This window comes from Lactuca serriola, chromosome 4 (assembly GCF_051521515.1).
Source record: "Lactuca serriola cultivar US96UC23 chromosome 4, Lser_US96UC23_V15, whole genome shotgun sequence".
Classification (NCBI taxonomy): Eukaryota; Viridiplantae; Streptophyta; class Magnoliopsida; order Asterales; family Asteraceae; genus Lactuca; species Lactuca serriola.
Window position 1 is genome coordinate 366,959,853 of NC_136411.1, and position 23,597 is coordinate 366,983,449.

The 23,597-nt window shown below is 33.4% G+C and overlaps 1 protein-coding gene across 1 annotated transcript; it reads right to left on the reverse strand.

The window, feature by feature from the left end:
- Positions 1-203: 203 nt before the first annotated feature.
- LOC145099745 (metal tolerance protein 2-like) lies at positions 204-2,431 on the reverse strand. Its single transcript, XM_079037259.1, has 10 exons — positions 2,373-2,431; positions 2,171-2,281; positions 2,003-2,098; positions 1,846-1,930; positions 1,357-1,419; positions 1,156-1,220; positions 952-1,044; positions 846-897; positions 421-501; positions 204-302 (listed from the first exon to the last, which is right to left on the reverse strand). The coding sequence occupies exons 1-10, from the start codon at positions 2,429-2,431 to the stop codon at positions 204-206; spliced, it is 804 nt and encodes a 267-aa protein (XP_078893385.1).
- Positions 2,432-23,597: the final 21,166 nt, after the last annotated feature.

Below are 23,597 nucleotides of genomic sequence, written 5' to 3' on the forward strand. Positions count from 1 at the left end.
TTACGATATGCATTTACGACGCGTCTTTACGATACTCATTTACGCATAATACAAAAATATGTAAACAAATATATACCAAAACACTCAATTTCATCCAATAACATCATGTCAAAAAATTATAATACATTGATATTAAAGGGATCTAATTGTAGATTGTTATTAAGAGGTTTTCTCTAACTATATAACCTAATACTACATTGCTATTAAGGGACACCTTGTTTTAGATATTGACGATCTTGGAATACTCTCTCTATGGTGCTTGCGTTTTCTTCCGCAGTTTCCTTCAATTGGATAGCATTCACCTGTACATTGAATGGAATGGAATAATGAAATAAGCAATGGAATGGAATGAGTCATTCCTTTCCAATTTCATATGAACTTCACATTATATATTTGTATAAAAAAATTAATTGATCTCACCTTTATACGATAAAGAGGAGCAGTAAACACATCATTAAACATGAAGGAATCATTGTCATCCACTTCCGCCCCTTTTGGAATCTGAGAAAACCATCAACAATATCTATCTCTTTTTCCATAAAGATAAACACAATAACAACATGACTCATATATGTCTATGGTTTTGGAGTCAAAGGGAGTACTGAAAGCATATATATTGCTAATAACAAATTCCATTTGACACAACCCACTAAATAATCTGATCAGAGAATTGAAGTCTCTAGTAACCTGATTATTCAACAAATAAGTCGATTAAGTGATGAATCTCTAGATCTTAATAGCAAGTTACAGAGGTAATAAGTTTTTACTTAAAATTGACAGATTTACCTGTGGAGATGATTTCTTTGGTGTTCAACCATCCTTCTTAATTTTGGTCCAAGTTGGACCATTTTACCCTTGGTACCTGGAGATTCAATGTAATCATGTGTGTGTGTATACCTGCATATATATTGTCATTTTGAATAGCACACACAAAAAAGTAACATGAACTACCTTGTGTTACTTTCAAAGAAACCAGCAGCTCTGATTAGCAAATCCAAGTTTGTGTTCAGCTGAACCTCTAACTTGTTCTTCAACTGATTTAACCTTACATCAACACATTTTTAATGAGTTGAAATGTACTTTTAAACCATACATGTTAACCTAAAAGATTCCCAAGTAGTGATGTGAATGTGAGGTGAACATTTCGTTTCTAACCGATGAACAAGTACCTCCTTCTTCTGACCAATTCTGTGAGAGCTAGCTTGTGCTTGCAAATCAACCTAACCACACACATGGACATAAAACCATTAAGAATAAGTGAAAAATCACATTACTACTAAAATATAATTCTTTTTTTTAAGTGTATATGTATTTAATTATTGTCTGTGGGTTCCAGCCTGTGTAAAAAATGATAACTGTATCAGTAGCTTGAAGATTGACTCCAACGACTCCAGCACGTATACTATGAAATAAAAAAGGCTATATGGAAAAATAAATGAAATTTAAAAAAAAAATAGAATAAAACCAAAATGTTGATTACCTGAGATGGAATATGAAAAACTGAGATCCATGTTTGTTAAACTGGTCAATTAAGGACCTACGATCACCACCACTTGTATCCCCATCTAGGGCAAAGGTACATGTACTGTTTATAATATAAATAATCCTCCATCACACCAAGCAGCCTAGTCAATAAAAGCATCTAAACAAAAAATGATAACTGATATTACAAGATAACTGACATATTACAAGTTTTTTAATTCTATAAACAAAAAGATAATTACAAAGGGAAAATTAAGGTAAATTACTCGACTCAAAAAAATTCAGTGGGAATATTATAATATTATACCCAATGATCTGTAGCTTTCAGCTTGGGTAGTAGTCGATCTAACATCTCAAACTTGCCTCCACTCCTTTGACTTGTAACACTGTCTTTCTGATTGGGTCCAAATGATGAGATGGTATTGCAGCATCCACCAGCTCCAAAAGACTGGACAAACGATTCGACTCTTATAAATAATAGTTTTGACTCTTGACTTGAGTACAATTTGTTAAATATTACCTCTGGTAACCAGTTTGGAGCCCAACCTTTAGTATCATGCCAGAGACAACAAGCCTAGCAAGGGGATCAAGAAACCTCACCCCAATAATAGATCCACTTGAATCATGAATGAACGAATGAATACCCATTTTCATATGTCAAATCAAGTGCTTAATGTTTCTTACCAACCCTATAAGAGCAACAAGTGATGAAACAACATCTGCACGATGATGCCATGCATTTGCTTTCATCAATCCACTGCCAGAACTTTCTCCTGCCCTCTTTGTTATCCAGTATAACCTGCATTGCATCCATAAACCCATACAAAACTGAAAACATCTCTCAAGGGATCTCATCTATTAGTCATTAGAATTAGAGTACAAGTACAGACCCTTCTTTAACAGCAATTGCAACAATAGCAGTATTTAAAGCTAGCACAAGATGATTCATGTCAATCCCATGATCATGCCCATGCCCATGCCCCCCACCTACATGCTGATCAGAAGCTGCTGACAGTATCCACCACAAAGATTTGCAGCAGAGCTGCACATTCCTCTTCAGTTACAATTTGCAATTTGAAAGCCTCCTGCATCTTGGAATCAATGGCATCACAGTCGGCTTTAGCATCTCTCAAGGCAACAGAAAGAAGCTCCTTGTTCCTCTCAGCTGATGCAAGACTATCACTGACCCTTTCTGTAGTCTCAAAATCCTCAGACTCCACAGCTTCCTCCAGTTCCTTCTCCATTTTACCAACATGTATAGAAGTTGTTATAGAAGCTGTAATATTCAAGTAGAGTATTAAACAGAACAGAAATTAAACTACACCAACATGTATAGATAAGTTTACTCACTTGAACATACCTTGGTGAAGTAACCAGCCAACAAAGCACTATGGGAACGGGTTGGCTCCAGGAATGAGAAAAGTAGATCGATTAGCTCAAAGTTTTGGGTCTGATGAAGGAAATCATGTGAGAGAATGTCATAGAGAATATATTTAAGTAAAGATAGGGAAGAGTGCTCAGATCGCCAATTACTCATTCTCTTCCATCTGATCCCTAACTCTTTTAATCTCTTCTGAAACTGTCTCATGCAAAGGAACAAAATGAATAATAACTCTGTTATTCAGAACTCTTCAGCTATCTTTAACTTTCTACAATGCAAGTACAAAAGTGTAATAATTATCAAAAACTTAACAACAAACACTGAGAGGGAGTTCACCATTGTCCCTTTCAATGATTTAGTGCTTGAAAATAACATTGTTTATGACTTTTTGTTTAGTCTTATCATACAGGAACATATGTAATTTTTAAGAATGTATTGATCTTTACAAAATCAGTGGATCCAAAACAGGCTTCAAATGACCATGAACTGCAAACCTGCAAGTTGTGAAAATAAAGTGCAATCTGAACTAAATCTTAATGTCATATAAGTCAGATATGAAAAAAAGTATTGCATCTGCACATAATGAGATGTCAATAACAGAAGAATTTAGAGGAAAATGTGCCTAAAGCTACACAAACCTGTCCTGATTTCCCTAAACAACATGGTTGATGTATGTATCACTACTTGAACTCCAGCACATGAAAACCAATTGAGTCGATTAGCTGTTACAATTTCTTGTCAATATCTGGACAACAAAAAACACATCTTAGATGGAATTTACGACCAAAGTGGCAGACATGCATCAAATACCAAAGTTTTAAAATTCACACTCATCTTTACATGTTTAACCATTTTAAGCTTGAAAGTGACATAAAATCTATAATTTTGGGATAAAAATAAGCATTTAAATATATTCATTGGTATTAATTCTATTCAGTGAATAAAGATACAAAACAATCATATTAAAATCATCAAGTTTTAATATTTTATCATAATCCATGAACATAAAGAAGGTAGCACTTTAGGGGAAAAAATTAGAAATCTAAAATAAAATATGAGAATCTTGGAGACAAACACTAATACCATCACTTCTTTATAACGATGCCATTTGCAAATACATTTTTTCCAAAAAAAAAAAGGAAGTAAATACCTTTGTGGAGCATTGTTCCAGGGACGTAGGTAATAATAGTAAGGGTCATCACCAAAAATATAAATACATGATCAGTCATACGACAATTTAACAAGGCATGTTTATTATCTTAAGTAATCCAACTGAGTAAATAAACATGCCTTTAGTCAATCCAATTGATCAAATATATTCATCTTTTTTCTCCAATTAAAGAAGCATTTCAGCATGACATGTACTGTAAGTAATCTATCACCAAATGTTTTTAGTCAAATGTCACTGTTGTTTGTCAAATTTTACTATTCAGATAACAATAACTTTTAATTTTTCATAATTAATATAATTAAGAACATAAGGGGGATAAAACAAAGGAAAAAAAGAAAAAGAAGACGAATAACATGAAGGATTACCAGGTGAATTCAATGTAATCTGATCACGGCCTACCTAGTCTTTATTCACTTATTTGTTGGTTCCGACAAGCATATTCGCTAGAATTGGGGATAATTTTGAGCATAAATAAACGTAAAGAACTTACGGTTCTTATAAGAGTTATGATTTCCCTTCTTTACCAAGTTCTCTATAATTTTGGGCATAAAAAAGTTTTCCCTAGTACAAACAGCAATGCAGAGAAGATGACCAGTCCCTCTAAATCCTTTCACTACTGTATATGTACTTGAAAACACATACACAATATACGATATACATAGATATACACCTGGATATAAGCGTAATAGGTATAATAGCTAAAGACATGAGTAAACAAGAATCACGTAAAACCTAATTGAAGAAAAACATAATTCAAAGTCAAACTCACCTAACCTAGTAACAAGTGTGTAGCAAGGGGCTTCCACCATGAAACAATCACTTAGATCTCGCACCTGAAATTATCGTTCTGAAAGGATGGTTAAATGAGAAGAAGGTGGGCTTAGAAGTGTATCTAAAGGGCTGAAGCACCCATCACTCCCATCTTCGTTAAAGGTCTGTTTTTGGTAGCTTCGATGGACGGTTGATGAGTCGTAACTGTCGATCAGTGCTACGATCGACATTCACATAGGGGTGGTGACGAGAGAGAAGAAGGCGGGGGTTTAAAAAATTTGGGGATTACATTTTCCCTCTAGGAGACACGCGTTTCTTTAAAAAAAATATATAAAATGACATTCACAGACGACGCACATTTTAGATAAAGTGTCCTCCGTGTTTTTATTTTTTTTACATGAGACACTAGTTTAAGGGCACGCAATAATGCGTAACCTAAATGCATAATTTTTTGACGAGATGACACTTTTTTTAATGTCACTCTCTTTTGCATAACGTAAATAAATGAGTGTCATGGTTTGCGTGTCGTAAAAGGGTCTTTTTCTTGTAGTGGAAATATGGATTGTATGTAATGTGTATATTGGAATGTTATAGTAGAAAAAGAACAAATAAAGTAGGATGTTATTTTGATAATGATATTTAAAGTATATGTGTATTTGTATGTAGTGTGGATTGTAATGTGTATTTTTTGTAGGATGCTATATATTATTGAGAATGTTATTATTGTAAGATGCTATTATTGAAATAAAAAACAAATAAAGTAGGATGCTACTATTGAGAATGCTAATTTTTGTAAAAAAAGAATATGAATTCTAAAAAAATAAAATAAAATAGGATGCTATTACTGAGAATGCTATTTTTTTTTAAATGTAGATTGTAAATAGGTACAATAGTAAGTTGCTATAAAAGTACAATGTTATAAATAAAATTTGTATATATATATATATATATATATATATATATATATATATATATATATATATATATGTTATAATTTTTCAGAAATGATGTCGATATGGCTTTTGTTTGTGTACACCATGGTTGTTGTTATGGGCCGTGGACATGGGGGAGATGGCGCTGAGGATCCACCCTTCCCGGGTGGTGGATGTGTTGGTCATCATGAGGAGGACTGTAAGTATTATTTGAATTTTTATTTACTATTTTTATTAAGTTATTATAAATTAAATATTGTTTCTAATAATTTTTAATTATATTTGTAGTTGAGCAACATAGGAAAGTCCGAGGAAAAGCCAAAAATATTAAGCTTGAAAGAGCACTCTTACAAAATAAGGGCAAACCAATTTACATGGATTATGACAGGGATATGACATATGATCCCATAGGAGAGCCAAAACATATGCTTGCACGAGAAGTTGGGAAAATAATAGGGCGGGTGGTCCCTTTTGATAAATGGACTTGGAAAAAAGTTTACCCTGCAATATAGGATATAGTAAAACAACATTTAGGGGTAAGTTATTTATATTTAAAAAATTTATATGGTTAATTATGACTGGTTTTTACTTGCTTAATTTGTTTTTGTAGACAAAGTTTGATTTGGATCAGATATACCGGGATCTAGACGCTGCTATGTTGTCAGAAAGTTTTGATACAACTTTGTTAAAAGGTTATCACGAGTGTAAAATTGATGCAAAAGAATATTTTTTCGAAATTCGGAGGATATGAGGATATCCCAAGAGCATTGCCCCCCCCCCCCCCCAGATGATATAGATGTTGATAATTAGAGGTAACTAGAGGAAAGCAGTCGAGTATTTTCAAACAAACGAACACATAATTGCTTCAGAAAGGAAAAAAAATTAGTGAAATGCAAAAGATCGTGAACCGTGGGGGGTCAAGTTCGTAAAGCAGTACTTGCTATAAGAAGGTAACGTACGATATACGTAATTATTTATTTAAAATATAATTTGATTTTTAATGTTAACAGAACCTTAAGAGAGTGGAAATGTATAGCAGTACTTGCTATAAGAAGGTAACATATGATACACATAATTATTTATTTATACTTCATTGTTAATCGCTTTTGGAAAACATAAAATCAGTTAATGGAAGAGATCTTAGAACAAACTCAAGGGCCAAAAGGGGGAACATAATTAACACCCGCTCAAGAAAGAGCTACTTTCAAGAAAGTGTTGGGAGAACGACATGGCCATATCAAAGGCATCGGCCGAAAATCTTTGTTATCCCGTCGATTTCACAGCCATCGCAACCACTACCATAGCCGTCACAGCCATCACAGGTAAAATAAGATTATTTAATTTCAATAAATGCATGATGAGTTTGTAATTTTTGTTTGTGGTGATTATTTGCTAAAAGCTTTGGTAATTGGCTTTTTGTCCCAAGTGCAAGAAATAGCAATGTACTTTGGTTTTTTTGTCTTACTTTAAAAATAGCAATGTACTTTGGCATCATTAAATGCATCTTGATTTGGTAATTTTGGTTTGTAGTGATTATTTGCTAAAAGTTTTGGCAATGAATAGCACTGTACTTTCGTTTTTTGTCTAAGTTTAAAAGTAGAATGTACTTTGGTATCCATAAATGCATTTTTATTTGATAATTATGTTTTTGTCCCAAGTACAAGAAATAGCAATGTAATTTTGGTGTTTCTTGTATTTTAACTACAAGAAATAGCAATGTACTTTGTTATTTCTTGTATTTTTGTTTGTGCTGATTATTTGCTAAAAGCTTTAGTAATTGGTTTTTTGTCCCATGTGCAAGAAAGAACAATTTACTTTGGTTTTTGGTTTTAGATTAAAAATGGAAATGTACTTTGGCCTCATTAAATGCATGTTGATTTGGTAATTTTGGTTTGGGGTGATTATTTGCTAAAAGCTTTGGTAATTGGTTTTTTTGTCCCAAGTATAATGAATAGCAATGTACTTTGGTTTTTCGTCTTAGTTTAAATGTAGCAATGTACGTACGTATCGATAAATGCATGTTGATTTGATAATTATGTTTTTGTCCAAAGTACAAGAAATCGCAATGTACTTTTGGTATTTCTTGTATTCTAAGTGCAAGAAATAGCAATGTATTTTGGTATTTCTTGTATTTGTATTTGTGGTGATTATTTTTGAAAAGCTTTGGTAATTGGTTTTTTGTTCCAAGTGCAAGAAATAGCAATGTACTAATGAGTTTTGAGCATAATAAACAATCTTATGTGTGCATGAAACCCTAAATAAGATCTATGTCTTCTCTAACTAAACATACAATATAAACAACATCATATAAACCCTAGATCTATGATCAATAATCGAAATTCACATAATAAAGAGCTAAGATACATACCTTTGATTGTTATGTAGTAATAAAAATCCAAAGCCTTGTAGATCTTGAAGCTTAAGAGCAAGTGACACAAGTGTAAAACATCAAATGAATCACAAACACATAATAAAGAGGAGGATGCTTCAAATTTTCGACTACAACTCTCTAGGGTTTCCAGTGGCTAGAAATTAACAAAGGTATGGGTCTTTATATAGTGAGGTGACTTAAAGCCAAAGCTAGGGTTAGAAGTAGGAAACACTAATTGCTTTACTTAAGGACCAAGCAAACCCTAAACCTTCCATCCATAAGCCCTTGGACGAAACATCTAGGGCTTTCCTAGAAGATTCTGTCCAAGCCTCTTTAGGATGGTTCTAGAGCTTCTTTCCTCAACTATCAATAAATTGCCAAACTGCCCCTACACTTTTAATCAATTCAATTAATCCCAAAATTAATTCCAATTAATTTCTGATTAACTATTACTTAAATAATATGATTTCTAATTAATATATTATTTCCATAATACATTAATAAATAAACATTTCAATTTATTAATCAAATAATAAATTATCTCTATTCCTCAATAGGTAATCATGTCTAGTTGCTAGTATGAAGGCAACCCAAAATGAATATGCTACTATCAATTCAAGTATATACCAATTATACTTATGGGCTTAGACACCTAATCCAACAATCTCCCACTTGGATAAGTCTAATAACTATAGTTGTCAGTATAACTTCAAATTTTGATTGGGAAATTATAGCTCTAAAAGCCTCTGTCGAACTCTGACCCAGTCAGTTACGTGTCCTAAGATAAGTGATCAAATATTCCTCTATTCTACAATATATCGTATGTACATGAGACATGGATTATAATCAATCTCCCTTTCCAAAAAAAAAATTATCTATTTCTGATTTATGACGATTAAAATCATACTACTAATTGAACACATAAATTCGTTCTAGGCTTGGCCAAATTATTTAGGTGTCGATATCAAATCATCGAGGGGCACACATGTATCGCTTTTCTTGTTAGGGCAAAAGGAACACATAAACATCGACTTATATGCTTGTACCATCCACTAATCAAATAACGCATAACAATACGTTTTATAACATCAATTTACTGATGTGTTTACCTATTATCAATGCACAACTGACTCGTAAACGACAACTCATATGTCTCCATGTCAAGAATATAAGATATTATCGTCTCAGAATTACTCGTGATATAATCCTCGAAGTAATTCTCTAAGTGTGGGTTTATGCAATACTCAAATTCCCCATTTTCTAACTACTCATGAATATTGCAGCAAACAATTGCTATGTCTAATCCCCATAGACAATCTAGAATTCAATTTATGATAGTCTTGATTCACTACTTACTTCCAAAATTATGATCGACTATGGATGCATGTTTTGAATAATCCAATTATTCGGGAAGTAAAAGATGCAATGCAAAACACAATAATAACATAATTAACTATGGTCTCAAAACTATTGAACATAAATAAAACTCTTATTATTTAATCTCAATATTAATTAGACTTTATTCATTATATAATGTTTCAATTAATCAACTAAATAGTTGAATTAAATATCATTCATGCCATGTTATAAACATGCATACGATGTTTCTCTATGGTCCTTCCTTTGTGAACAGATCAATTGGACATTCGTCCAATGATGCTCATTTCATAATTTCAAATTCTCGTTACAACTAGAATGTGCTAGAGTTCAACCTTACATGAGATATCATTTTTATGATGTTGACGCTTCAAAGTCACAGAGACTTTCCCAATGATATTACAAAATGTTTCGTTGAAACAATTCCATGGTAATGAAGTCTCAAATTCAAGGTACACACCTTGAACACCTTCTTTGCATTAAAGTTTCCAACTCACATGTAGATTCTAATCATCAAATCCCATTATGGAAGCATTTCCATATTACCATATGACTATCAATTCTAAATAAGAGTCACCTCCACTGAGAATTTTGTCAATATGGTTCGTCTAAATTAATACTATACTTCCAACTGTCCACAAGCAACCAACCTTCAGTAAACCTCAAAGTGTTTTTGATAGTTGTTTAACAACTTTAGTCATACCAAGTTCTAGCCCCTTTTCCCTCTCAATACGTAAGGTATTTGGAAAAATTAGAACAAATGAATATTATAGCATATGTAAACGATCTTATATCCGAAGCATATGGGACTCGATACATAACGTCTTACATAAAGGCATGATATATGATCAGTCTCTTGCTATAATAGTTCTATATATCGAATTTCATATGTTAAATCATTTCAACATGATATTCATATATGTTCAAGACTAATTTCCATTAAAACTTTAATCTAAACTTTTAGATTTGTAATGAAGTATGAGTGGCCTCTCCCCTAAATCGTTTCTATAGCGAAACAATTCCCAAGATTTTTAATTTGCAAATTCGAAATATTTATTGCCTACAATTAGTATTGCCAACTTGCAACACTTAGCATAACAATTATGCTCCTACTAGCTTTGACATGTACCCAGAAAATCAACTGGACCTCTGGAAATCAATAATTTTTGACTTCCTTACTGAAGTGCAGATTTTTGATACGTGATGCTTCGATAAGTGTTTATATAGACTTCTCAAGCTTATACACATTCATTAGATAGTATATGTATGTGTTTAAACCCTTTCAGGACTTATAACTATAAATCCTGAACGTTCGAACAGTTCCATGCCATTTCTGACAATTCAGAGTATGAAAACGGATGTCGTAATCATATTGCAAATTTTGAGAAAGCTATTAACACAACCACTAGCCAAAATGATATTTATCAATCTTTAAAATCTACTAGCGAAACTATTTCCTCATAATCATTTTCATAAATTAGAGTTAAACCTTTTTCCACCTAGATTTTGTGGTGTACATGTTCCTATCCATGTAAATCCATCATATCCAACCTACAGTCCTAAGACAAGGTTTATGATAAAAAACAAATTCAAATTTATCTTTCATGGACTGAACTTGTTCTTAATTTCTTGTCTTCTGGTAGCACAAAGTCCCACCAGTTCTTCCATGTTAAGCAGCTCACCCATATTGATCAATGTACTATCAATAACTAATGTGCTTTGACTTTTGTAGTTAAATGAGAACCATAGAGCTCATAAGCATTACCAACCCAACTGGAAGGTGCACATAAACACAAATGTGTCAACTTTAGCACGATATGTTATTAACCTCAAGTCATGTGCTAGTGATAACTAAAAGGTTTATTCTTAAATGAATCCTGAAACTTTTCAAGATCAATAAGACTCCCACTAACTTCTTGACATATAAGTTCCTCTCTCAAGGAACATTCCTTGACTAGAAAAAACAAATATTCAAAAGTTAGTGTGGATTCCCGACAAGAAAACACTTCATGGAATTGGTCTTAGTTCATCCTTTGTTTTTAACCAAAACATGACAACTTCAAAATCTAAATGTGCTAGAGTAAGAAAAACATTATTGCTCCACATTTTATGCGATGTCATAAACCTACATAGTATGAAATAAATTTGCAAAATACGACTCAATGTAACTAGGGTATAACTATAATACTTGATTGGAAACGAAGTGTAGCTCATCATTTTGATTTGAACCATTTCAATAATATTTGATTCCTTTTCTTAGTCAACCAAATTATACTAAGATGTTCTACGAGGATCAATTGAGATATAGTTCAAAAATCATTAAGATGATTATAAAACATGATACCTTTGTGAAGACTTCTGGTGGGTTCTTCATTAGGAAAATAAGTCACATCGTGAATGTTTGATAGTTGATGGGTGGCATCTGAGTTCTCCAATCATCATCATCAGCATCCAAAGGGAAGAATTCAGTAGAGGAACTGGTAACCCATGGTGATGTGGATGCGATGGTGGAAACAATGAAACCAACCGACCTTAAGACTTTTAGTGGGTTGTTCGTCGTGAAAAGGATAGTCATCGCGCAACCACACCACATCCGAACACCACCATCATCACTCAATTCCATGTTTTCTTTTCAAACAAAATCGCACAACCACACCTCCACACTTCAACCACTATCTTCTAATCACCACAAGACCACCAACATCCAATCTCATACCCAACACCACCACCAAATCAGAATCGAGGAATCAAAAGAAAGGTAGGAATTGTAGGGTTTTAAACAGAATCAGAAAAGGTGTGGTAGAACTTCTGATCGATTTTTGTGGTTGACCGCCAAGATATAGTTTTCAGAGAAAGAGGGGAATGGAGAGATAAAGGGGGAACGGTTGTAGATATAAATGGGGATAAATTAGGTTAAAAGTCAATCTAACTATAGCATAATTATAGGGAGTATTTGTGGAAGTTATTAATCAAATTACTAAATTACCCTTAATTATTTATTTATTTAATTTTCATTGGCCCACAATCATTCCTACATCCATACAATAATTAGTTAGAATACTTGAACCTACCTCTACACACACACACACACACACACACACACACATATATATATATATATATATATATATATATATATATATATATATACTAGTAGGGTACCCGCGCGATGCAATGACGCCAAATAGTTTCTTTCGACAATTGATGTCCGACAACGTTTAGTTTTCTTTCGGCACATTTTAGGACGACAATTATGTAACTTTTAATGGGTTGTTTTGGGTTAAAATAAGATTTTTTTACTGTTTTGTAGTGGTGAGCAAGGGTATCGATATTTCCGACATGAATCGAAAGAAATACAGGCACATTTGATATTAATATGGAACGGTAGTAGGTACCGTCTATGTAACATCCCAAAATTTAAGACCAAAAAATTTATGTTTACATAAACAATTATAAAATCATTTGTATGAAAACAACCATAGAAATACTCATATCAAAAACCAATGTATCTGTAATCAAAACATGCCATGAGAAAATAATATCAGATTATATATCCCATAGATCTCATGTATGGAAATCTTGGTGTGATGCGTTGCAGTCATGCCAACTCCTTTCCCTTCGAAGAGGAAGTACTTGAAACCAAAACTGAAAACTGTAAGCACAAAGCTTAGTGAGTTCCCCCACCATACCAAATACCATACAATAACATACTACCTAGCATATCCGGGTGCTGGCCTACACTTTCGATCTCTTTCAACCGGTAATCGCCTAACATATATGGGTGTTGGCCTACCCCTTCGGTCTCTTTCAACCGGTATCCAAGGACTATTTCACCCCTACCACTACTACATAATATCCTAGCATATACATATAATTCTCCTACTTCCTAGCATATCTGGGTGCTGGCCTACCCCTTCAGTCTCTTTCAACCGATAACTGCCTAGCATATCTGGGTGTTGGCCTACCCCTTCGGTCTCTTTCAATCGGTAATTGGGGACTATCCTACGCCACCTACCACTATCACATAATATCATAGCATATTAGCACATAGAGCATAACAGAGAGTGGCATACCAAACAATTATCACAAAGACAATCATCTTAACTATCATCAGATACTAGTGGGACGACATTGGTGCCTTCGACCCACTTCTACTGGAAGGTAACTTACCTTAATATCGTGAAGTATCTGAACTTAATCAGCTCTACTCAAACTCCTACACATAAAAGATTTCCTTTAATTACCCCTTTCATACTTATAGCTCCCTTAAGGGTCAACTTTAGTCAAAGTCAAAGTCAAAGTCAACACTCTAGTCAAAGTCAACATCTGGTCAAAGTCAACATCCTGGTTGACTCAACTCGCCGAGTTCGTCCATCAACTCGTCAAGTTCCATGAATCATAAAACCTTGAAATCGCGATCCAAATCGTCGAGTTCTTTTATGAACTCATCGAGTTTCTCCTTATAGCAGAGTCGGGACTTTTCCAATCAACTCGTCGCGTCATCCTTGAACTCGTCGAGTTTTGCCCTTTATAGACTCGGTACATTTCAACCCAACTCATCGAGTTCCTCCTTGAAATCATCGAGTTTTTCAGTCTTTTAAACCCCAAAAACCATGGCCAACTTGTTGAGTCATCTCCTAGACTCGCCGAGTTTGCTCAGTAACAGAAAAGGTCGGGGGACGACGACCCAACTCGCTGAGTTGGATGAACAACTCAGCAAGTTCTCTTAGTCTAAATCCATTTAGTCACTTCCAATCGAGTTCAATGCTTCCAAACCATAGATATGGTCCCCTAGGGCTGATATATCACGTAAAGTTGCTAACTTCACGTCCATGCATGGTGTCATGAAGCTAAAAACACCAAATGTAAGCTTTATAAGAGGTCTATGGCATGGTGAAGGGCCAAGACATGATAAAGCTGGCAACTTTAAGTCTCTTTAGGCAATGGACGTCTAGATCTGCAGTCATAACTTTAAGACATGCTCATATCCAAGAATGGACCCTGAATAAGCTACTAAAGACCCTAAACTTCTCAAAGAAGAGATCTATCAAATATAAAACCAAATTCTCGACTTTATACCTTAATATGGCAGCATCAACAGAGAAATCCCTGGATCCAAAGCCTCTCCCTTGAACCAAGCACCTTCAACTTCAAATCCTTCAAGAAAGCACCAAGGAAACACTCTCTTTACACTTGCACACACTCCAAATGGTCTAAAATCACGTATTAGGGTTTTACTAGACTGAGGGGGCTATGAGGGAGGCCGCAATGAAGCAATAAAGTCTTTAAATATGGTGCAAAACCCTGAAAATTACGGTATCATTCTGGCAGCCCTACTCGTTGAGTTAAGTCTATCAACTTGTCAAGTAGACTTTAAGATCCGCGTCCAAAATCCATTCCTACTCAACGAGTTTAGGACCTCCAACTCGCCGAGTTCCCCTATAAAAGTGAATAAATTTTTAATTTAATACATACCAGAGACTAGGCGTGACAGTCTATACCGGTGCTGGTAGCAAATATTATTATCATTCCAACCACCGGCACTGATACAATATAGGTCCATGGTAGTCCTTATTGTGTATTTAAAATTATATATTGTAAAATTTTCTTGTATAAAATAAAATTATAAAAAGTTAATCATCAAATAAACTGAAATAAATAACCCTCGTGAAACAATTAGGCTGGAGGAAGTGGTGCCACTGAAACCGCATTCTCTCCCTTGCCACGTAAGCGCCACGTCACATTTTACCACTTAAGTGTGGTTTCTTGCCACACCAAGGGTGTGGTGCCACAGTTTTAGTTTTATTTTATTTTTCTTTATTTTTCTTTTTTTTTGTTAACTATTTTAATTTAATAAAACTTATTTTTTAATAAAAAAAACATAATTTTAAAAACATAATAGTTCATTAATTAAAAATACAAATACCATACATTACTTAATTTAAAAAAAAACCTAAAAATTTAGAAAAACAAAGTAGAAACAAAAAACCAACAACTTTAAAAAAAACACACAAGAAACCATTAAAAACTTGAAAAAAAAAACTAGAAATTAGCCACGATTCATGTAATGGTTTGTCACTTCCTCCTTCATCGCCAAAACCACTTCAAGCTCGGCCCCGGTCATATTCGACGTGTCCATTGCTAGTATTCGCATGTTGCTCTCCCTTTGTTTCCGAAGCTCTCTTTCAGAAGCAATTTTCAAAATCTTATCCATTCTCTCTTTTATATCCTTCATGTCGGTTCCCATTTCTTTCAAATCATCTGAATCCGACGCTTTGCCTTTGCCTTTGCCTTTGCTTTTTTTATTTGTCTCTTCCCAATGGTCGGGAAGGTGGTGAAACTGGAACAGGTTCATCTTCGTTCAGATCAAACTGAACACGAGCATCTGATGTAGTGTGGTCGAACTCAGATGTTCTGCTGCGTTTTGACCCACTGTCGATATGTTGGTCAGATGTTTTGCTACTCAACCATTTCCTGTTATCTTTCAAAAAATTCCAAACTTCAAGAAACTTAAAAGCCTTCAGATTTTCTTTTTGATACACTTTCAAGGCTTTCTTCAAAATGACTTCATCACTTTCTCCACTTTTCCATTGACGTTTGATGTTGTTCCACAAGTCATTAAACAACATGACTTCCTTGTTCATCTTCCCCCATTTGGAGTACACTTGATGTTTTGAACGGTATTCTCCACGGTTCATTCCTTTATGGAACCTGTGTAAAACGCGAATCCAAAAGCGGTCATGCTTTTGGTCTTTTCCAACCGTCGCTTCTTCTGAAATATCGATCCAAGATTGTGCCAACACCAACGCTTCCAAAGGTTCCCAACATCTAGCCTCCGCCTTCTCTTTTCTTTTATTCGTTGCTCGAGTGGGCTGAGTTTCTATAACGAATTCCGGTGCAGAATCAGAAACGACCGTTTCTGGTTGTGTTTGTGTTTGTTGCACAAACTCGGGTTGGGACAAAAAATCAAATGGATTAAAATCCGGGTCGGGTTGTGGTAGTGGTGGTGTTTGTGGATGTGGTTGCTCTGGTCGTTGTGGAAAAGAAGGAAACATACCGCCATAGTGGTAATACGGAGGTGAGAAAATCGGTTGATCAAATGAAGGTATTGGGGTGTTGGTGTTTATGACTGGTGTTTTTTCTTTTGCTAGGTCTTTTGGAAGAAGACATTTTTTCAAAGAAAATTGGATAAAATGATTGTATTTATATGTGTTTAAAGGTTGTGTAAATGTAAAAATGATAACATATGTATATATATAGATGGAGTAAAAGGTTAAAATAAATAAATAAATAAATAAATGGAACGAATCTTTGAACAGTCAAGAAAGGAATAGTCAATCACAAAACGCGGTCTTCAAAGGCCGTAGTGCGGTCTCGACCGCCCCAAACCGCACCCTGGGGGCGGTGTTCCTGTCCCACGTGGCATGACCGCGGTTCCAAACCACATACCACACCGTGCAGCCTTAATAATGAAAAAAAATAAATCAAACTTTTGATGTTGCCATATCATTAAAAATGTCTGAGAAGATAGGAAAAATTAATTGATATTCTCCTTATGTGATTTCCAATAACATGTTTAATTATATTTAATTAATTTCTTTACTTTTTAGTCGGAATGATATGGGGTTTTCAATACGAAAATTTAAGATTTAATGGGATGTACTAATATTAGTTTTAAATTGATTGATTGAAACAATAGGATATCGTATTAATTTTTTTTTATTTTATTAACTTTTAGATGTTGATGTTAATTATTTTAAACAGATAAAAGAACCTCGCTTGTTTATTATGATACATCTATAAATAATATGCAACATTAATATGTCATCCAAAATAATTATCTAGTCAAAGGATAGAAATATCTCAATCTAGAACACATAGTTATATTTAATTTTTTATATCAACTTTTTGTAGTTTCAATCTACCATCATTTCAGTTTTTATATTAACTTTTTGTAGTTTCAAGGCATGTATATTCATGTTTTTACTTTCAAGACTACGTACATTCAAATTTCTACACGGACCCGCTCACAGTTGGGGTAATGGGGATTACCGGCCGATAAGCCTCATTGGTTGCATGTACAAGATCATAGCAAAACTATTATCTAGTAGGTTAAAAAGGGTCATTGGTGGTTGTATCGGAGATGTACAATCGGCCTTCCTTGAAGGTCGGAATATTCTTGAAGGACCCTTAATAATCAATGAAATGTACTCATGGGCAAAAAAATCGAATGAAAAGATGCTGCTATTTAAGGTAGACTTTAATAAAGCCTTCGACTCGGTCAATTGAGAATATTTGGATCACATACAAATGCAACTGGGGTTTGATGAAAAATGGAGGAGATTGATACAAAGTTGCTTAAAAACCCCAACACTGTCGGTCTTAGTTAACAGGTCCCCAACTAAGGAATTTCGAATGGGACGTGGAATAAGGCAAGGGGATCCTTTATCTCCATTCCTATTTCTAATAGCGATAGAAGGGTTGCATATTGTAATGGAAGAGGCTTGTGCGAAAGGTATCTTCAGAGGGATGCGAATCCCTAACAGTGAAGTATGCATCTCACATCTGCTATATGCAGATGATGCCCTATTTGTAAGAGAATGGAGTGATGACAATATTAAAAACCTTGCAAGAATACTTAGGTGCTTCCATGTTTCTTCGGGACTAAAAGTAAACTTCAATAAGTCAAGGATATTTGGAATCGGAGTGGATCGGCATGAAATATCAAGATTGGTGGAGCCGCTAGGATGTAAACCGTCTGATTTTCCATTCACGTATCTTGGTGTACCTATATAGGGGCAAACATGAAGTACAAAAAACATTGGATGCCGGTGATAGAAAGATTCCAATCCCGATTGAACCATATGGAAATCTAAGACCTTATCCCTCGGGGGTCGACTAACATTAGCGAAGGCTGTTCTTGGCAGCCTGCGTACCTTTTATTTTTCGTTATTTGTTGCTCCTACAGGTGTTATCAAGAAATTGGAAAGCATAAGATGAAGATTTCTTTGGGGAGGTACGAATGAGAAGAAAAAGATCAATTGGGTGTCATGGCAATCTGTGACTGCTCCTAAGGAGACTGGTGGATTAGGAATGGGCTCTCTCAGGGCTCTCAACTCGTCACTAATTACGAAATGGATATGGAGGCTCAAAGTAGACAATTCAGGTTTATGGAGCAAAGTTATTAAAGGAATTCACAATCTTCATGGAAAACATGCACAACATATCTGTAAGAAAACACTACCTGGAGTATGGAGTCGAGTGGCCGGAGTGCAAGATGAATTGAAAAAATTTGGAATTGACATTGATGAAGTAATAATAAAGAAAATTAGATCAGGAGATGAGACCATGTTTTGGCTTGACAGATGGATTGGTGGCTCAACGCTGAAGAATTCCTTCCCAGAGGCATACAAACTGGAATGCCGCAAGCATTGTAAAATAAGTAACCGTCTACAGCATGGTACTATGAACTGGGAATGGAAATCATCGCCAAGAACGGTGGATCAGATTAGTGAGATTAATATGCTCACTACCACAGTCCGTGATTATCAAATTATAGAGGGAAGAGATAAGTGGAGGTGCACTTTATCTAGTGATGGGGTTTTCCATGTCGATGCTTTTAGGTTTAAAATTGATTGTTGGAACATACCATCGATGGAGACTCACTTAAGATGGATTCATGAGATCCCATTGAAGGTGACATGCTTTATATGGAGGGCAAATTTAGACAGAATACCAACCGCAAGCGCTCTACTCAAATGAGGTATTCAACTGGAATCTCCCCTATGCACCTATTGCGGGGATGAAGAAGAGGATGCATCCCATGTGATCCTTCGATGCCCAATGGTTGTGCAGGTTTGGGAATGGGTATTCCGTTGGTGTGACATTCCTAATATTCAATTCGCATATGTGGAGGAATTATTGAAGTTTTCATCGCAGTGGGGGACATGTACAAAGAAAAGAAAAAGCTTCATCAGTATCTGTTACAGGACGGCATGACTTCTTTGGAAAGCAAGGTGTGATTGGGTCTTCAAAAAATCTAGAATCTCTCCTGTTAAGGTGGTTGACTTGGTGAAATCCCAGTGTTTATATGGATCAAATATAGGAGAGAGCATTGTAATTTTCAATGGATTGACTGGTGCATCAATCCTTTTTTGTGTCTGTAATTTCTTCTTCTTCTTTCTTGTACTCCTTTGCCCTCCCTAGCGTCTTACTAGGTTGTGGCCTTTTAATGATATTTGCCGTTTCCAAAAAAAAATATATTATTGTATATATTTTTATTTTTGTATTTTTTTTAAACGGCAAAAATTTATTAATAACCCATAGCAAGTCGATTTTTTTAAATGTTCGAACAGGCTTTTACTTTACATTTCATGCGGCCTAGATTTCAAAAGCTATTAAAATTATTTAATTTATTAAAATTTTACAGAGAAAAAAAAAATCAAAAAAACATTACAGCCATTTTATAATGTTGTATCATTTTTATCTTTAATAAGCATTTTCTACATTTGAAACCTTAAAGACAAAATTTAACCTAAATAGAATTTATTAAGTCACATTCAACTATTTTTCATTTCAAAGTAAAATAGAATAAGAAAGGATTACCGAATTTGCATAACTTTAGTTGTTGAACACTTGAGAAAGGGTTTGACATGCTCTAACATTAACCACCCAGTACTCCCTACTTTTACTACAAGGAAAAAGGCCATTACCGGCGACTTTGAATTTGCATAACTTTAGTTGTTGAACACTTGAGAAAGGGTTTGACATGCTCTAACATTAACCACCCAGTACTCCCTACTTTTACTACAAGGAAAAAGGCCATTACCGGCGACAAAAGTCGCCGGTAAAAGTCTCAAAAGTCGCCAGTAATACTAATAGCGGCGACGCGTCGCCGGTACTGAGTCGCTGGTACTGCCTCGTCGCTATTGATCAGTTGTCGCCGCTAATGATAAAAGTCACCGCTATTGACACTGTCGCCGCTAATGAATATTGTCGCCGCTAATAAGCTAGTCGCCGGTAATGACACCTGTCGCCGGTAAAAGTGTCACCGGTAAAAGTGTCGCCGATAATAACTTTTGTCTCCAGTAAAAGTGTCGCCGGTAATTGTTTTTCAATTTTTTTTATTTCTTTTTTAATTAATGATGGTTGCCGGCGATAATATCGTAGGTAAAAGTGTCGCCGGTAATAACAATCTTCGATTAAATATCAAAACGAATAGTGTCGACGCTAATTACAAAACAAACATCCTATTAAATATCAAACATAATAGTGTCAATGCATACAAACAAACATCCAAATACAATTAAATATCAAAAGTCATAATATCCGAGTAGCAAAACAACAAAATTTTTACAATCTACCAAGTAGCAAAACGTGACAACATATGCAAATAAAACCATCCTTACATACCATCATCGTCGTTCCCATCGTTTCCTTGATTATTTTGGGATTGAAAAAACGAATAAAGCTCATCCCTACATGCCGGGTCGGCGAGCATTGCACGAAGACTTTCCAACTACATAATTAATAGCAATATATATATATATATATATATATATATATATATATATATATATATATATATATATATATATATAAACTTATAAGTTAGATCGTCAAACAAAAACTATCAAAATACATTGTTATTTTTAAACTAAGATAGAAAACCAAAGTACATTGCTATTTCTTGCACTTGGGACAAAAACCAAATTACCAAACTTTTTAGCAAATAATCACCACAAAACCAAAACTACCAAATCAACATGCATTTTACGATGCTAAAGTAGATTGCTATTTTTAAACAAAGATAGAAAACCAAAGTATATTGCTATATTTTGCACTTGGGACAAAAACCAAATTACCAAACTTTTTAGCAAATAACCACCACAAAACCAAAACTACCAAACCAACATGCATTTTACGATGCTAAAGTAGATTGCTATTTTTAAACTAAGATAGAAAACCAAAGTACATTGCTATATTTTGCACTTGGGACAAAAACCAAATTACCAAACTTTTTAGCAAATAACCACCACAAAACCAAAACTACCAAATTAACATGTATTTTACGATGCTAAAGTAGATTGCTATTTTACCTGTGATGGTTGTGATGGTGGTTGTGATGGTTGTGAAGGCTGTGGAATCGTCGGGAGGCCAGAAGGTTTGCGGCCAATGCCTCTAATGTGGCCACGTCGCTCTCCTAATACTTTCTCAAAAGTCACTCTTTCTTGAGCGGGCGTTAACTCACTTTCACCTTGAGTTTGTTCTAACAGCTCTTCAACTAACCGATTATGTAACTACCAAAAGTGAGTAACAATTAAGTATAACTAAACATTTAAATATATGATAAAATTATAATTAAATACTTACATATTGTTGTTCCGATTCAGCAGTAATAAATACACCATTCTTATCGGTATGAGCTTTACGAAATGTTTCCACTCTCTTAAGGTTCTGTTTAACTTTTAAAATTAGATTATATTTTAAATAAATAATTACGTGTATCGTACGGTACCTTCTTATAGCAAGTACTGCTATACGAGCTCGAACTCCCACGATTCACATTTGTTTGCTTTTCACGGATTTTTTTGTTCCTTTCTGAAGCAATTATGTGTTCGTCAGTTTGAAAATACTCAACTGTCTCCGCCCAGTTATCAACAAGCATACCATCTGGAGAATTTGCCAACGCTCTCGGGATATCTTCATACCCTCTGAACATCTTGAAATATTCTTTTGCGTTGGCTTTACGCTCTCAAAAACCTTTTAACATGGCCGCTTTCAACAATTTTATAATAGACATTATGTTGTTGTGTTGTTCTTTTTTACCGTCGAGATTAAAATACATAGCATCCTTTAATCTATTTTTATGGTAACCGATTATTATTGGTTATAGAAATATATATATATATATATATATATATATATATATATATATATATATATATATATATATATATATTGCAAATAAAACATTTATAAACTAGAAACTTTCTAGTATTTGTATATATAAGTTTTTAAACAATTTTATAATTTTTTTTGTGTTTTTTTCCAATTATAACAATAATTAATTTTTATTTTCTTTTCAATTATAGCATCCAACTTATAAGAAAACCACATAATTTTAAATAATACATAAGAACATGAAATTCACATACTTTTACATATATATATATATATATATATATATATATATATATATATATATATATATATATATATATATATATATATATATTTCTAGTATTTGTATATAAGTTTTTATACAATTTTATATTTTTTTTTTGTGTTTTTTTTTCCAATTATAACAATAATTAATTTTTATTTTCTTTTCAATTATAGCATCCAACTTATAAGAAAACCACATAATTTTAAATAATACATAAGAACATGAAATTCACATACTTTTACATATATATATATATATATATATATATATATATATATATATATATATATATTATGTTGTTGTGTTTTTCTTTTTTACCGTCGAGTTTAATATATATATATATATATATATATATATATATATATATATATATATATATATATATCAAATTTATAATATTATATAAATATGTTGCAAATAGAACATTTAAAAACTATAAACTTTCTAGTATTTGTATATAAGTTTTTAAACAATTTTATAATTTTTTTTTGTGTTTTTTTTTCCAATTATAAAAATAATTAATTTTTATTTTCTTTTCAATTATAGCCTCCTACTTATAAGAAAACCACATAATTTTACATAATTGTTATGTTGTTCTTTTATACCGTCGAGATTAATATATATATATATATATATATATATATATATATATATATATATATATATATATATATATATATATATTCATAAAATTATATAAATATGTTGCAAATAAAACATTTAAAAACTAGAAACTTTTTAGCATTTGTATATACGTTTTTTAACAATTTTATAATTTTTTTTGTGTTTTTTTTCCATTATAACCATAATTTATTTATTATTTTTTTTTTCAATTATAGCATCATTTAACCTATTTTTATGGTAACCGATTATTATTGGTTATAGAAATATAACCTTATAAATTAATTTGAAGATTATAAGTTAACTATATAACTTATTGGTTA

Excerpts from the sequence above, each read along its gene's own strand:
- LOC145099745 (XM_079037259.1), bottom strand. The coding sequence starts at position 2,431 with ATGAATCATCTTGTGCTAGCTTTAAATACTGCTATTGTTGCAATTGCT. Across the intron at positions 2,099-2,170 it reads TCACTTGTTGCTCTTATAGG|TGGATCTATTATTGGGGTGA; the intron begins GTTGGTAAGAAA and ends TCATGATTCAAG. Across the intron at positions 1,045-1,155 it reads AAGGAGGTACTTGTTCATCG|GTTAAATCAGTTGAAGAACA; the intron begins GTTAGAAACGAA and ends TGTTGATGTAAG.